Source organism: Anoplolepis gracilipes, chromosome 9 (assembly GCF_047496725.1).
Source record: "Anoplolepis gracilipes chromosome 9, ASM4749672v1, whole genome shotgun sequence".
Lineage (NCBI taxonomy): Eukaryota > Metazoa > Arthropoda > Insecta > Hymenoptera > Formicidae > Anoplolepis > Anoplolepis gracilipes.
In genome coordinates this window covers 295,726-313,950 of record NC_132978.1, presented here as the reverse complement: position 1 = coordinate 313,950, position 18,225 = coordinate 295,726, and the positions used below count along the sequence as shown (strand labels likewise).

Here is an 18,225-nt window from a genome sequence, read left to right as displayed (position 1 = left end):
GATCCCCGCAATTCCGTGAGAAATTATTGTCGGGCGCGATCGCGCCGAGGGAATTTCTGTTGTCTTTGTGTCCTACGACTCGCTCGCGACTTGCTCGAAATTAATAACGCGCCGTTCTTAACGAGCTCATTAATTGAGACGTTTCGTAAAGTCTCGAAATTTATTAGACGCTTGCGTATAGAGTATTTAACTTTGGGCTCTTGTAAAATTAGATGTTACACATTAATGGATTATTATATTTTGCATATTTTATTGTATATTAAATTTTGGCATATTTTTTCTAAATGTGTGATTTAATTGTACAAAAAGGATTTTCAAGTCATAATATATAAATAATATCCAATAGTATTATTTTATGCTTTCAAAAGAAGATACGAATCGTTGTGGAAAGAGCATCGGTAAAATAACGAAAAAAAAAACAAAAAAATGAAATAAATTCGACTTTGCAAAATTAACTGGCGGCATGTTCACAGACAATACTACCGGCGAATTGGAGATAACACAGGCATAATAATTTCAAGGATATACGCATGATTACAAGGTTCGGCCGAAATCGCGTAAGTTTAAAGGTAGTCCTTAGATGAGTCGATAGACAAAGGGTTCGCCCGCGGGAGATTGTCTAAGGACTGGATTCAGACCGGGCCTTATTATTACGCTACTTGTTATACCGTACGACTGGCTATTATCCTTCTGGTTTTTCTCTCTAAATAAATGACGCTAATTCGTCTTAATTCGCCACGTCCGGCCGTACGACGCCTCTACGTTTTGTGTGTATGTCTGTTTCTTTTGAAAATCTTCAAACGAGAAACAATGATTTGATATATTTTCAATATATGTAATGAAAAAATTGTTTCTCTCATAATCGAGAACATTATTCGTGAAATTTAACTCGAATGTATTTTTGTGGCTTCCTTTCTTATATAAATAAAATTAATCATGGTTTTTAAATTTGCGAACGCAGACTGTTTTGACATATAGTGATTTATTAAGCGCGCCTCATATTTTCGACTGTCGCTAAAAATGTTGTATTTGCGACACGTAATATAATGGAATGTTTACGATAATAGATTCTGCAGAATAATTTTAGATTTCTAGCGTCACAGATACTTGTGATAGTTTTGAAGAGCGAAAAAGATATTCAGTAATATCGACCACAGAAAGTATATAGTGTTCAAGGCGACTACACACGTATTTCGAGAAGCAACGTGTAAAAATGGTGAATAATATTCGCGTCTATATTTCAGATGAAAACCGATATTATCTTCGACTGTTCGTTCTGTTCGTGCTTCGAAATTACGTCTATTGTACATTGTTAGTTTAGCGCAATCATATCTCTTTTGTTAATAATCTAGTCAGAGATACCTCGTTAATTCTTATTTTTTATATTATTTAATATTTTTTATATTATTTATTATTATTTATATTATTTTGATATTCCTTTATATTATTTTATTATTTATACAAGATTTAATTTATGTCATGAACACACTAATAATATATTAATTTTAACATTTTATATAAATAGATTAAAAAGAATATAGATTTACAAATTTGTACACTCAATGATATTATGATAACTATATTTACCTTATGTTCGATAGCATAAAAATGATATAAATCAAGTCTCGATGCAATGAATTAATTTGCTTACAAATTCAACATTGAAAAAAAAAAAAAAAACAATTATTCAAAAAAAATTGTTTTAAATAAATCCCAAATTTGTCAATTTTCTGATCATCATATAGAATATATATCAATATATAATCGTTTCATATATTTTTTTTTTTTCGTAAGTTTTGTTAACACGAAGGAGGTGCAAAAAATGTTAACGTCATTCCCTTTCACCATCGCCAATTATCCCGTAACTGGTCACGCCGATCGCGATCTCGTTGTCAGCGGGAAAGCGAATTGCCTTGCGAAAATTCAGCCGATACGCGTACGCGCGGCAACTATTTTAAATACATTACGAAGTTTAAATCGCCACTTAATCACAACGCGCGCGATAGCAACGCGAGATTTACAGAATTAACGAGGGATGAACGAAAAAGGGAGGAGGGGGGAGGGAGGAAAGGGGGGGGGGAAAGAGAAAGGGGGAAAAAAAAGAGAGAGAAACCGTCCGAGTCCGATAAACTAAATTTCAGGTATGCTTGCCTTATCATTAGTCACGGGTGCGCCACGGTGTGAATTAGACTCAATTACACGGCCGCGAGTAATCCCAGGCAAACCGAGTATCCATTAATCGAGTTACCTGGAACTTCAAACTCGGAGAGTAGGAAAGTTCGCTTGCCATTAAAACCAAGGGCGCGGTTTAGACCTCCCGAGTTTGAAAAGCACCAACGAGCTTTATCCTTTTTCTCTCTTTCTCCCTCATATTCCCTCTGTTCCAAAAGCTCTTGCGTAAATTTCGACATTCGTCAGTTTCGCTGGCGGATTAATTAAAATTACTACGGAATAATCGCGCTCAATGAATATTAAGCTGCCAAGCTTTTTATCTACAAAAATGTCATAGATGATAGCAAACGTAGTGACGATGAGTCACAATGTGAATGCGTCAAACTCCTCGTGAAACTCGGAAGTCACTTTGTAAGATAAATTTCTAGCGCTGTGTTAAATTATTCTCATTTAAATTTCCGCCGGAGAAAAGTCTACCTCGAACGCATCGAGGAATACATTTGTATAATGCATTCTCGCGTTCCGCATAATGAGCTAGTAAGAAGCTTTCAACGCAATGCGTCCTCTCGATGTTTGCCTATTTGCTTACAGGATTTTGCGCTATGTAAAGGCTGACAGATCTTTCAAATCCGAACATTCTGTAACGCTTTTTCATCTCATCTCTTTTATCAAATCCTTTTATAATCCCTAAAATGTGTGCGTATTCTTTTCATTATGCAAATACGAGCATAGTGTAAAAGATAGATTACAATATATATACATAAATTATTTAGATAATTTTTTAAATGAAATAAAAAAAGAGAGGCATGTAAAATTTTGAAAATTAAAATGCACACGTATAAAATATTTTCAATTCTCGTTACATAATTATTGTTAATAATTATAATAAAAAAATAAAAAAAAATTTCGGCTAGAGAATTGAGACAAAGGTATCAATAATATTTCGATTCATATGGATACAAAAAACAAGAGTTCTTTGAAATTGCATTCTATTGAATTATATTCTATTTCATCGAGAATATGTTATTTCGCGGGAAAGCACGACTGAAAAAAAAAAAAAATCATTTAAATAGTATCGTATAAATAAGACATTAATTGAAAATTTGCCGTAAGAAAAAATGATAGATACAAATACATAGAAAATATCTATTTGAAAAAAATTGAATTGCAATAAAACTCGTGCATGTATTCGCGTTACAGGATTCAGGTTTTGCAAACGATGCCTAAGTCCACTTGCCTCATTCAAGAACTGGTCTCGACGCCGCAAACCGCTAGTTTCTGTGCGAGCGGGATAATCACGCATACACGCAGACAGTCTGACAGTCACTTTATGCGCGAAGTGGCGGAGAAATGCATAGAATAGAAATTGTGAGATCACGGCTTGTCGCTTGCGCGTTTGTGCGTAGCGAGGTCGCTAAAATAATTTTATCGAAATGAAGTTCACACCTGAGTCGTGAGATCAGATTGCCGCCTGTTGCAGCGGCTGCTGAGGTTGTAAAATAATATCATGATATAAATAGCGCTCTTCACAAAGCATACAAATCAATTTGCGGATAGGTCGAGCCTTAGATTGAATTAAATTGGATAACAACGTGGATTAAATGTAACTTAATTTCTGGGTCAAAGCACTTCACATACAAATCATCAAAATCATTATAAAATGAGAATTATGCTATGGACTTGACCTACGTAAATTTGAACTATTAGGTGGAGTATACTCTCTTTTGAAATAAAAATCTAGGATTCCCGAAATTATTCATTTAAATCTCTTATTAAAATGTAACATTAGGAAAATAAGAATGGTGCCATCGCGATACATTACAAAATGTATTGTTATTTATGACAAGATCTTTTGTTTCAAAAGGTAGATCATAGATGATCAGTATTAGAATATTAAAAGCATTGGAAGTTTAAAAGAACTGGTTTTACTCTCTAGTTCTGATTAAATTTATAAGATAATTCAGAATTATTTATATTATATATATGATAAAATTACCTTCAAGCGTATCTTTAATACGCTAATAAATATTTAGTACGTAATCAAAATAAATTAAATAATTTATTTCGTATTAAAAAAAAAAGTCGAGAAAAATTATCAACACAGATTACATCTAATTTTCACTATAATTTATTCAGATTGCCTTAAAAATATTAAAACTTAAAATTTCTTAAAGAGAATTAAATTCAAAGTAAGTTTATTTATTTAAGATACGTGAAAATTTTATTTTATTGTAGGTGTTTCATAATAAAAACACAAGATCGCCCAAGTAAATATTTTTGCATAGCCTAAGATATTTTCATTTTTATATTCAGTTGACAATGTTTTTTTTTTTTTTTTTTTTTTTATTTTTACTCGCGCGATCCACTTAACCGCGCAAACCGATGCACCCGGTATTGCGTAATACGTACCCATCGTGTGCATGACAATCGGATGTAACGTATCACTGATAGGGTTAAAAACAGAACTGGGTTACTGGATTTTTATATATCGCGACGCGATACGTTGTCATGCATTTGAGAATATTCGCATAGGTATTGTGTGTCTGTATGCGCACATATTCGTATATATATTCATGGCTCGTAGCTGCTATTTGCGTCGTGTCGGGTCGCATGCTTTGCGATCTATTATGTATCAACCTCAGATGCGTGTATATCACCCGTGGGCTACAGGACAATGATAGATCAATGCGACACGCGCGGATTAATGGGCCGCACGGTTACACGGTATATTGTACACGTCGGGGACCGCTATCTGTGTACCCGCTCGTATTTTCCCCTCTGCCGCCCTTCCTGTTATCGCGAAATGCATGATACGTATTATATCGCGCGGTCGACATAACGTATGAATAAAAAAAAAAAAAACGAGAGTTCTTTGAAATTTCATTCTATTGAATTATATTCTATTTCATCGAGAATATATTATTTCGCGGGAAAGCACGACTGAAAAAAAAGAGACTTAATCACATTAAAATAGTATTTAAATAGTATTGTTTAAATAAGAGTTTAAAAAAGAATGGTAGATATAAATACATTGAAAATATTTATTTGAAAGAATTGAATTGCAATATATATATAAAAATTGGAATTATTAAAAAAAAAATAATGTGTTAAAAATTTAATTTAAAAAATTGTCAAAAATTCTTATTTAAAGAGAAACTTTTTCCAATATTTAGAAAAAAAATCATTGAATTACAGAACTCACTTAAAAGTGCTATTAATATTATACATAATGGAATAGTTTTACTGCTTATAACAGTAATTATTATTTGACTGTTATTGAATTACGATGCCTTGCGCTTTTCCCACGCTGTTTACTTCTCATTAATTTCCGCAAGCGAAACCTCTATTTGCACCAAAGAACTCATGTGTACTTAAAAAAATTACAGAGAAACCCGCCTTGTGGTCTGCGGAATGTCCAGAGAGCGTTTAGAGAAGGCGCGAACGACCAAGACGGAAAAGCATGCTTTAGGTCGGTTTTAGCTTTAAAGAGGCAATTACACCGTCGTCGCACGGCCGGTTCTCTACTAAGCAGACACACGTGACCCGATTGGTTAGCCATCGAGTTTATACAGGTAAACATGTCGTCTCCGAAGAAAAAAAAGCTGCTTTCGCGCACCGCCGGAAATGTCGTTTCTGTGCTCGGCCTGCGAGAGTGACTCTCGCAGGTTCGTCGACCTACGCTTTTCTGCCGATTTACACAGGCTAAAGTCGACGAACAATTACGCGAATAAATATCGTATAATTCTTGTAAAAAAAAAAAAAAAAAAAAAAAAAAAAACTAAAAATAAAATTTATGCTATTTCTGTAAATAAGTAAATCAAACAATTATTTGTATTATTGTATTAAATTTCTTTTAATTTTAATATAAAGATAATTAAAAATATATATAATAATAATAATATTATTATTTATCTTCTTGAAATGGCAGACAATTTCGTAACAATCTAAGTTGTACGCGAAACGTTTAACTTTTACCTTACGTTCAAAGCGAGAAATAGTTTGCAGTATAAGCGGTTTTCAACTAAACCGCATGCGTATTTTGCGAGCAGCGCTTCAACTGATGCATAAAACTTGTTGATGCTCCGTAAAATAAACAGCAAATGCGAGATTAATGGACTAATCGAGTCACTCGATCGAGTCTCGCTTCGGCTGCCTGTCAATGCGAAGTGCTTCTCAACAAGAAAACGAGAAGCTGAAGGAGCGAGAGAACCGTAAAATCGATTATGCAACCATCTTATTTATAGGCGTTATATTATATGCTATATTATTATTTTCCAATCTTATTTTTTTTTTTTTTTTGTCACGACGCCTACGTTCTTTAATATTTACAATATATCACTATTTATAAAGTATAATATTACATGTAATTGAAAGTCTGATTGTCTTTTGATCTCGATTAACAAAAATGTAATAACAAATATATTTATTAACAATAATTCTAAAAAACCCAGAGAGACATTGTTAGGAGAAAATATCCGCGGAAAATTTACGAAACGTCACACGCGACCGAGGAGAGCACGAATTCACCCTCCTCTTTCCTTCTCTCGCTGCTCTCTGGCCCTTTCTCTTCCCGTCTCGGCCCCTTCACGCGTCGCACGGACTGTACGTGGGCGCATCTGCATAATCATACGTAAATTGCACGAGACATTGCGCTTGGTAATATATTGTGGCCGGTCGACGGGACGGGACGCAACGCGACGTACGGCGTTCATATGCAGAGGATATGTGCACAACTCGGATCGCTCGGCGCAATATGCGTGCGTACGTAGGTGCGTGCGTATGTCGTGCAACGGTACACCGTTGCAATCGGTTAATTTAGTTATGGAAGGATATTCGAGAACGTGCGAGAAGGACGAGAGTTAGTCATGGGATCGAGGTAGTAAAGATAGTAATCTTTGAGATTGATTCTTTTATATCGCGATTTTTCGCACTTACATAAAATATATTTTGCGCGATTTATTGATATTATAAATGAGCTTAGTTCCTATTGTATAATATTTAGAAAATGTATTGTGATACGTGTACAGAAAATATATATAAAACCTTCGCAATATATTACTCAGTCTTATGCGAATATAATATAAATAATATCAATAATATTATATTATTTATATATTATAACGATTGTTGTAATAAAGCTATTGTTTTTTTTTTTTTAATTAGAACAAATGATATTATGTGATTATGTTGTCTCATAATCATTTGAATTGTAGCAAGTATTTATAAGTATTTAATACTATATGATTTTATATTTGTATGTTTTATTATTGAGTTTTGAAGATACATTTTTGCTCGATGCTTGTATGTTACAATTGTTTGATGCTATTGAATAATTGCTTGATACTTGTATTCATTAAATATTCCAAAATAGCAATTAAATTTTTTTTTAATCCCATCATTAGAGCGAGTACGAGAGAAGCGGTTGTTGAAAACGCACATTTCTTCAGTTTCTCATTGACCGAACTCTCCCTCTTCCTCCTCTCCCTCCCCCTCTCTCTCTCTCTCTCTCTCTCTCTCTCTCTCTCTCTCTTGCACGTATGCAAGAAGAGTCGAGTACCAGATGACGCGAGTGTGTATTGCCAGCAACGAGAATCTCTTGCGTGGTGAGTTTTGCTAATAAAACATGATCGTGACTTGATCCTGAATAACAGTCTCGAAAATTATTTACCAATTATATCAGATTTTTATACCGCGGACGTTTAAATCGTTCGGCTAAAGATAATCACAATTAGAGAAGTCTAGAATATTTTGAAATTCACAAATCACTCTTTTCATCTTCAAATATGCGAATAAAACGTGTAAAATAAATTTATATTCCTAAATTAAACATTGCATAACCTAATATATAATATTAAATAATAAAATATATTTCACCGAATATACATTGACTTATAAAAATATATTGTGAGATACGTTCGCGTAATCATATTTAAATTAAATAATATAGTACAAAAATTTTAAACTTCAATAAATTTATATCGGCTTGAATAATAAAAATAGCTATGTAGTATATACATATGTAACAGTAGTGATTATTCCTGTCATTAATACAAATGCAGTTCTCTAATTTATTTAATAAAATAAAAATTTCTCCAATAAAATTTATATTTGTGGTCCGTGTTCCTTTTTCAACAAGCCGTCCAATTAACGATAAATTTACGATAACTGCCAGGGCTTCATTCCGCTTAAAAAACGAGGCGATCGATGACGCTCATGCTATAAATCGAGAAAAAAGATGTTTTCGGTAGAGACGTAACCGGCCAGCAGATAAATATTTTATTACTCAAACGATTTATTACATTTTGCCGGGACGCACCGAGATGGGAACGGAAAAATTCTCGTTACACTAGAAAATGAAATAACTGACTCGCGTAATTAAATGTTGATTCGGCAGCCCGTGACCGTTCATTTAGCAAATTCGACTGGAATTTTTCTCTCTATGTAGAAATTGAAAAATATTTTTTCTTTTTTTCGCTCAGTCAATATTGTAAGAGCATTTCTACCGACAACTAATATTTTTTTTAATGATATGAAAAGGGATGACAGTTTTCATACACATTTAAAAAAAAACCAGTATTGAGATATAATTGCTATAATCTAGAAAATAAACTATAAAATTTTTTATTTGGAATTGATTATCTTCTTGTACATATAGTCTCAGTAGTCAATGTATGTCAATGATATTTTTTTATTCTTTCATTATGTGTAAAAAAAAATATAGTCATTTTTCGATTAAAAAAATTTTTTTTTAATTATATAAATAAATGTAATAAAAATAACTGTTAAATTTTCAAAAAATAAACGATTATAAACTTACGTCCCATAATCTTTTATATCGTCACGAATAAACAATGTCTTTTTAAAGTGTCAGCAAAAATGTTATTTGTATTTTATTTAAAAATTTTGAGAAAAATTAGTTTGTATAAAAAAATGACTTATTCTATTATTTATAAAAGTGTTGAATTACGTTATTACAAATTGAATATCGACAATTGCATAAAATAATCATTTAATCTACTCTATTATGAAAAGACAAAATGCAAAATGGACTAAAAAAACAGCGTATGTGTTCTGCGAGTATATGCGAAATGGCCCACATTTACCTGCGCCAATGCACACGCGTTACTCACGGCCCATAGTGCACCCACGCTTGTCGCAGCATTGTAAATGCGTGTGCGCAAACGCGTGTAAACACACCGCGATCACACGCACGCGGATCGTTTGAATAATGCGACGCGCAATTACCGGCAACGCGACCGAACGGGACGGTGTGATTCGTTTTTCCTTCCTGTATATCATTCGCGGTTATTTAAGCTCCGTGTGATAACATCCACATTTACTTTGCGCACGTTTATAACTAAATTACGCGCGGAATTATATTCATTGAAACGGATAAAGAGATAAAATATATAATGGTGAATAAATTATTTTGTCGTGATATATTTGCGTCTCTGTTTACATAAATATGTCGTGCTGTATTTTTTAATCAAATTTCATTCATAGTGTACTACCAAGAATAGAGTTTAATACAGATTTCAATTTATCTTGCTATCAGTAATTTTAGTACTTGTATTAAATTTTAGTATTTATATTTTTTATTTCTTTTCCTATCTATTCTTTTCTTAAGAATGTTAAAAATTTTACTTTACAAGCTGTCTCACACTGATATTTTAATATGGTGTTTTATTATATCCGTATGATAAATTTTAATTTCCTTTTAAAGTCAGTTCTCGAACAGTAGGAGATATATTCTGCATTTAATATGTAAATACAAGACATCAAATTTTATTTTAAATTTTTACTAGATTTTACAGTAAAAAAATAAAGAATAATTTATATATTTATAATTCTATTCTTATTATTTCAAAAAAAATATATAAACCACTTTAAAGATTATTAAATTAATCGAGAAAAATAAGTAGACAATGACTCTGACAAAATTTCAGTACCTATACATTAGGAGCTACTTTGGCTTAAACGGAAGCGGTAAATTAGCCAGAAGACACAGAGATCTTCTATTAATATTCTAGACCTCTTCCCTTTCCTTGTTTATCTCACTCATTTCCAGTTATATCGCGCGAATTCGTCGAGTGTCCATTAAATCCGAATGAAACTCCTTGCTTTCGTACATGTCGTTTTTGACCAGAAAAAAAGGAGAGATTTCCGGCCTTCTCACGGGTAATTCCCGTGACATGATCACAGTAATAGCACATGTATAGTTACTGTACGAATTAATTTCCAAAGAAAATTAAATTTTCGGAGTAAATCAATTTAAATAAGTTTAAAAGAAGCAGAAAGTATTTTAAACTTGCATTGTTATTAATAAATTTATTAAAATCATATTTATAAAAAACAGATATCTATTTTCTTCCGGTTAGAACATTTATGGCTATGATTTATGGCTACACTAATTAAAAAGAGCAAAATGTACTTTTAAACATTTTCATATTATTATTTTATCAACATATTATATTAATTTTTTTTTCATTATAATATGCTTAAGATGTAAATATATATTTCTAAATAAAATCAACGCGAAAAGTGTCACTTACATAATCAACCAATTTACATTTCACATAATATTATGCTATCTTTTATATAACCCATGATTTGAGATTTTTTAATATACAAGATATTGGATATCAAATTCTTACATTAAGATTAAGATTATTAAATCGTACATTATAAAATTTCAAATTGCATTTTGTATTTCTACTCAATTTTATTACAACAACGCAACTCTAACGTGCATCAAGCCAAGTATTATGACCTGTGATCCGAAAGAAAATGGAATTTGCACTTTTTCTGAAAACAAACTCCACCATATCTCTCACCGGGGATTAGACAAACGCGATAAATGCACGCAAGCGAGATAGTTAATTGCGCGGCACGAGTGTTAGATTCGCAAAGACCATTCGGAATTTAACGTTCCATCGTCGGATACGCGATGCGTGAAGATTGCGCAATACTAATTACACCGATCTTCGACCGTACATGTAGCCGCCAAATTCTTTTCGTACCTAAACGTACATACACAGAAACGTGCGCGCGTTATATCCTCGCACTCAAGCACGGAATGGCAAATAAATATCGTGCATACAACGCGGAAATAATCGATGCACATGGGATGCCCGCGAAATACGCGCGACTATTATCGCATCCGGATCTCAGAAGCGGTCTGTGTACGGAAATTAATAAAACTCACGTAACACACTTCCACCTGTCTCTCAAGAAATGTTGTAAAATAACTTTGTTTCAGAGAAACTTGGTAATTTTTTCACATTACACACGATAAGAGTTTTTAGAAACCAGTGGTATAATAATTCTCCTTTCAAAAAATAAAAAAAGGAAAAGTACTTAATTAATTAAAATCCAATTACTTAATCATATAATATTTTTTTGCGTTCAATTTGAAAATCTAACAATAAGATAAAAAAATATATATCTGTGCCATATGAAAACAAATGCAGATGAAGTACAAATCTTATTTTTAATTAGTTTTGCTAATGATTTACATTTCTATGTAATAAATAACTAGAAAGCAAATTAATGATTATTTTAATTACTAATAATTAATTAGATTATTAATGATTTTATTTATAATTATATTAATTATTCAAATAATTATAATACTAAAATATATAAGAACAAATTTAATGAGATTCTTTTGTAAAAAGCTTTTAACTCAAATAAAAAATACAGATAATTAAGAAATTACAATTCTGTAAGTAAATTTAATTTTAGATTAAACTGGCTAAATAATTAATATGAAAAATTAAATTGCGATAAATGTTATTTCGATAAATAATAATAATAATAATAATAATAATAATGAGATTTGTTTGAAGATCTTTATGTTAGAAATTCTCAAAATTGATAAGCTCGAGACATCGAAAAATTATCATTTGTCCCTACCGACTCGTCATTTGTGCTTTAAGACGTGGACAGACTGCGCCAGGACACGCTAATATCGCAGATGCACGAGATGGAGGTTCTTAGTCACCGCGGGACATTATGGTAATGCACGCGTGGTTGCGCAACACGGTAATGCGGTTACGATTCATTAAGCCGCGCTCACAGGTGGTGGCGACGAAGGCAAGCTGAGAGGAAAAAGCGCGGGTCTTGTCCGACACGGAATCCGTCGAGCGAAACGACGAAGCTGTTTCTTTCCCTCTTCCTCCTCCCTTCCCCCTCTTTCTCTCTCTCTCTCTCTCTCTCTCTCTCTCTCTCTCTCTCTCTCTCTCTCTCTCTCTCTCTCTTCGTGGCAGTTCTTCCGACAGAATAATTCGTCCTTTTCCTTTCTAGCGCATCGAGTTAAGCTTGAATCTCGAGCAAACCGTCTCCCGGGGAAATGCGCGCGATTCGCAATGCATCGCGTTGGCAACGTAACGCAATGATTCATACGCGGAAAGAGATCCGCCTCGTTGGAGCGAAGCGCGAGAAAGGCTATCGGTACAGAAATCCCGACAAGAATTTACGCCATGTGCGTCTGGCGAAGAACTGTTTGTTTGTCTGCGAAGATATCAACTCTCGTTCGTTCACTGTTTAATTGTTAAAAGAAAAATTTCTCAGATTTTTATCAGAGAAAAGAGTCATTCTCATCATTTCTCATCGGATTCATCGGAATCATCGGACTGATACCTGACGAGCTCCAATGCCAAATGACAATTTCTGAAAGACAAACAAGACTTTACAGTGAGTGGTTCCGAATACCTTTCTTGTAATAATCCAACATTATGTTTCAATATTGCGATTGTTTTGCGATGACATCCAAGATAAATTATAATGCACGATACTTTAGACGCAAAACAAAAAATTCGTCTAAAATGATATTCATATTCATATTATTCTCACATTATATGATCGAAGAAAATATAATACATTAATGCACATTAATTAATAATTAATAATTAATCTATATACAAATGATTATAGTGGCAAAATGTAAAATAGAATAAAAATATTTTTAAATACTTTTTTGTGATAATAGTCTTAGAAATCTTTCTTTTTTCCTAATCTTCAATTTGAGTGATACGCGGAAAATTAAATGTGAGACAAGAAAATTACTCTTACATAAATCTCTACGAGAATCACTTATATACTTCAAACTCATCCAATAGACTGTTGAAGGATTGTTCTGACATACTCGGAGAAATATTATAAGATAAAGATGAGATTGTTTTGCTATTGGATGCTGGGAAAAACACACGGACGCAACTTTGATGAGACGTTGATTCATCGTCTGCAATAAGGAAGTAAATCGCGCGATCCTCACATAGAAGGATCTCGTACTCATCGCGAAACCGCTAAAACCGCAGAGCAGAGGGTAATGACGCTTGTCTGAGGGGCAGCACAATCAAGGACATTGCTAATTTCAAGCGAATACGTCATTGATTAACTTCTTCATGATTACATGATTAAATCTCGCATTTCATTAAATACACGTAATATACATGTATTTAACGATAGTCTTCTAATCTTAATCTCTCGTCCATAAAATGTAAATCCAAACACTGTGAAGAATATTACATAAAAATTTTATATTCTACAAATGTATTTTATACTCGTTATAATCCTATTTTACTTTTCTTCTTTTTTTCCCCTTATTTTTTATTATATATCTCTACAAAATAAATTTCAAAAATTTATTAATTATAATATATTCGATACTAAAATTGCCAAAATAATATCAATAGGTATATTGTGTGTTCTCATATTCTCACTAATTATATTTAATTATATTTAAAAGTCTTGCCTATATATGTTAAATCTTTGATATAGAAAGGAGAATTGTAATGTTTTTATTAAGGTTTTTTTTTAAGATAATCTCTTTCTTGATAAAACTATTATATCATTGTTAACACATTTTTAAGCATACTTTAACTGAAATATATTTTCTATTGTTTTTTTTTCACATTTATAAAGTTACATTTTCAATCAAAAGTATGTATCGAAATGATATAAATATATAAAAAATATATATAAGAAATAATCTAACACTCACCGGTACGATGCGCAACGGCGGAGTTGTAGTGTACACAACGTTGATCTGCAAAATACAAGTATATCCAAATTTTATATATATAAGATACCGAGTTAAAATAATTAACATTTAAAAAAATAATTATATCGTACAATTGAATTTTTCTCCTTTGTCCTTTAAACATATATTTAAGTCAAAAATTTCATATTCCTCAAGAAAATTTCTTTCTGTATTAACTTTTTACAAAATGTAGATAAAAAATTAAAAAATTATTCTTATATAATTTATATAAATACTTATCAATCTTAAACAATGTTAAAATAATAATAATAATAATAATATATATACATATAGCTTGATAAAAATATTAATAATTATTATAAATATTTTATTATACAAGTGTTTTATATAAGTATTGTTCAAAATTTAGATTATTGAATAATAATGTACAAGATTACTATCGCAGAGGTATAAAAAAAGCAATTAATTTCATTAAAAAAAAAAAAAAAAAAAAAAAAAAAAAAAAAAAAAAAACCATTAAATGAGTTATAAACTGTATGCTCACTCCATCGTTACTCTGCCGTTGCCCGATGTTTCCTCAGGTCTTTTTCTCTCTTCTTCATCTTTTCTTGCTCGCTCATGGCACTTCTTCAACACTCACTCGCAAAAACACACATAATTATATTCACGCGTTCACTAATTAACAGAATACGACGATTACGGAGCACTTTTGCATTGTATTCTCAATAACGACACACACTTTATTATATTGCGACAAGGAAAAAAAGAACATGAAAACTACGTGTCAAACGAAATTGTAATCATATAGAATTCGAAAATTGTGCAGGTAGATTAACGTTCCACAAACTTAACTCGTCATAGTAATATTGCTTCTGTTAATAACGAATAGTATAAATTCACATTTTAGGATAATTTTCCTCTCCCTTATTAGGATAAATATATTAAAATTAAAGATAAATGTCCGATACAGATCCGAGAATACTTTATCATTCCGCCGACTGTTTACATGACAAATTGTGATCGAATAAAACTCTTCGAAGCCAAATGTTTTGACAAATTACGATGTACATACAAACGCCAATTTTAAAATACGCGGATAATATAAATACGAGATTAATAACGACTACGCTTATATTAATTAAACGCGTCGCATCACTGCTCGATCCGTTTCGCATTCGCATAACTTTGTTAATTTTCTCGAAAAATTCGAAAATGACATCGGCAATCTCACTCTAATACCACGCTATATTATACTATATGCGAATTGAGTTAATAAATGGCTAATAAAGATGCAATATACCATCCGAAAATATACAATTGAAATTCAGAGTATTACACGTGCGATACATTTCGAAATAATTATATTATTAACAATTAATAGATATACATACATCATTTTTTTATTACTTAAATTTCTTGACTTTTTTATCTTATTCTGTCTATTCAAAAATTATATTTAAACTGTTGAAACATTCAAAGCGTACGTAACATATATGTATATAAACAAGAATATTAAAGAAGTAATTATCATGTTAAATATTAAAATAAAATAATAATTTATAATTGTTATCCGTTATTGACACACTTTTACGAAGCGTCAATCGTGAGAATTAATTGCGCAGGCTAATAATCTCCAGTTGGTCATGAAGAATGATCGCGATACATGTACTGGTGTATCCGTCGTGATCGCGTATTTCAGAAGATAATGCGATGATAGCACGAGCGACTTACGCCGCTGCCTGCTGGCTCGAGTCTCGTTACGCGACTAACTACGAGGTTACGGCATGTAAATAATAGAGCGCTGTACGCCACGCTATTGTTTACATGCTGCAAGAAACATTGAATACCATGTGGTATAAGGTTGAACACACATTTTTGCTGCACATACAACATAATATTACTTAACGTATTATTTAACGTAGGATAGAATAAATAAATTTAATGGAAAATATTCGGTTTTCTGAATTTTAAATTAACTATTATAATAATAAGTAACATATCAATGACTTTTTTTTAAATACTTTAATTAGATGTAATTTGCTAATTTTTATTTTTCGGATTACAAACATAATAGAAATATCGCAAAATCTAGTGATTAAAATATTGAAAAACTGTATCACATAAATCAATTATTAATTAAATCTCCTAAAATACATGATCGCGATAGATTCTAAAAGATGACTCATGAGTAATTCTTATGATTTTTATATAATTTAGCGTTTACCATTTCGTTTAATTAAATAATTTTCGCAATTAATAACTCATAAATGTGTCAATAGAAAATTATAAATTATTGTTTTCTAATATTTATTTATTGTTTAGATTCAAATATATATTTCGCATTGTGCTTTTTTTCGCATTTTCATTGATTTAAATATAATTTACCCATTTTCGAACTGACAATGAGAGTAATAAATACACATATCAACGATTCAAATACCGAGAAGTTTTTTGTATCTATTATTAATAGCACAATTATTTTGAACTGCATCACATGTCCAATACTGAGTTTTAATTGTATATTATCGGATGGTATATCATGTCTTAACTAATCATTAATTAATCGTGTAATATAAAATTGAGCTATTAACCACGATGCGATTGATATAATAATAAGTACTGTCATTGTTAATTTCATATTTTTATATAAATTTGACATTTTTACATCGTTGTAACTTGTCAAAACAAGTATTTCGTACGATTTATTCGATCAAAGTCTATCATACAAGTAATTGATAAACTTTGGTAATTATTTTTGAATATTGCAATTCGCGAATATTTATCTTTAATTTTAACTTGTATATTTATTCACCTATATAACACGAGATAGTAAAACTGTTTTAAAATACGAACCTGTACTATTCGTTAGCAACAAACATACCATTGAATTGATCTGGCTGGACAATTTTCGAGTAATCCGAATGGATCATGTTTCGTATATCGCGTTGTTTTCCTGACATAGTATACATAATAAAATGTGTGTCGCATGCGTTTAACATATAATACAATACAAAGTGCCGCATGATCTTTGTATTCTATTGATTATGCTCATGATCGTAATTAATCGTGGTTTTGCGAGTGAGTGTATATTGTGCGAGTGCTATGAAGAAGCAGAAAAGTATGAAAAGAGAGAAGAAAAAGTAGTCCGAGAAAACATTGAGCAACAGCAAAGCAATTATGAAATAGGTAATTATTTTAATTTATTATTTGTTACTCTTGTAAAGTTAATTGCTCGTTTATCTCGTTGTAGCAATTTATCTTACATTATTATGCATATAAAATATTTGTTTCTTAAAAAAACATATACTTATAAAATATTTAAAACAATAATAATTTATATAATATATTATTTATATAATATATTATATATTACTTATGTATATTATATATGTTATGTATATAAATTTGTATAAAAAAATATAAATTACTTTAACTTGTTTTATCTTTATCTAGATAATTTATTTTTATTTCTTATCTAAATATATTTTATAAAAATTAATATAGAAAAAAATTTTTCGAGGTTTATGTAATTTTATTAAATATCTATTCAAAGGACAAATATAAAAAATTCAAACAATAATTATTTTTTATAATATTAATTATTTTAGACATTCTCTGGTATGTATATATGTTACATAGATTACGTTTGGATATATTTATATTTTATAAATCAACGTTGGCTACTGTAATTCCATTACTACCGATTGTACCAGGGTATTAAATTATTTTTTTATTTACTGCAATCTTAATATTCGAATTATTTCATTTTGAAAATATTGGATTTATAATTTGTTTTCATTTTTAAATTTATTATTATTTATTTTCACGTAATTATTACATTCACTACAAAAAAATTCAAAAGTTCAATTATAGATAACTATAATCTCATAAATCGTCTCGATATTGAAAAATTAAAATAAATTAGCATATATACATTTAATTTTGAAATAAGTATAAGATAATATTGAAAATTTGCGTTTTGGTCTCTATATATTTTTTTTCTAAGATTAAATATATTATACAAACTAATGCAATTCAAGTAATGCATA

The 18,225-nt window shown here is 30.9% G+C and overlaps 1 protein-coding gene across 13 annotated transcripts in view; it reads right to left on the bottom strand.

Annotated features, from left to right (window-relative positions):
- Positions 1 to 18,225, bottom strand: part of Scalloped (TEA domain transcription factor 1 homolog scalloped) — a 160,016-nt gene that overhangs the window by 68,458 nt on the left and 73,333 nt on the right. For 7 of the 13 annotated variants that reach the window (XM_072899240.1, XM_072899236.1, XM_072899248.1 and 4 more), the window contains one exon: positions 14,177 to 14,221. The exons of the other annotated variants lie outside the window; for them this stretch is intronic. In XM_072899240.1, coding sequence (XP_072755341.1) covers positions 14,177 to 14,221 — 45 coding nt within the window. The remainder of the gene's footprint in view (positions 1 to 14,176; positions 14,222 to 18,225) is intronic. 13 annotated transcript variants of the gene reach the window in all.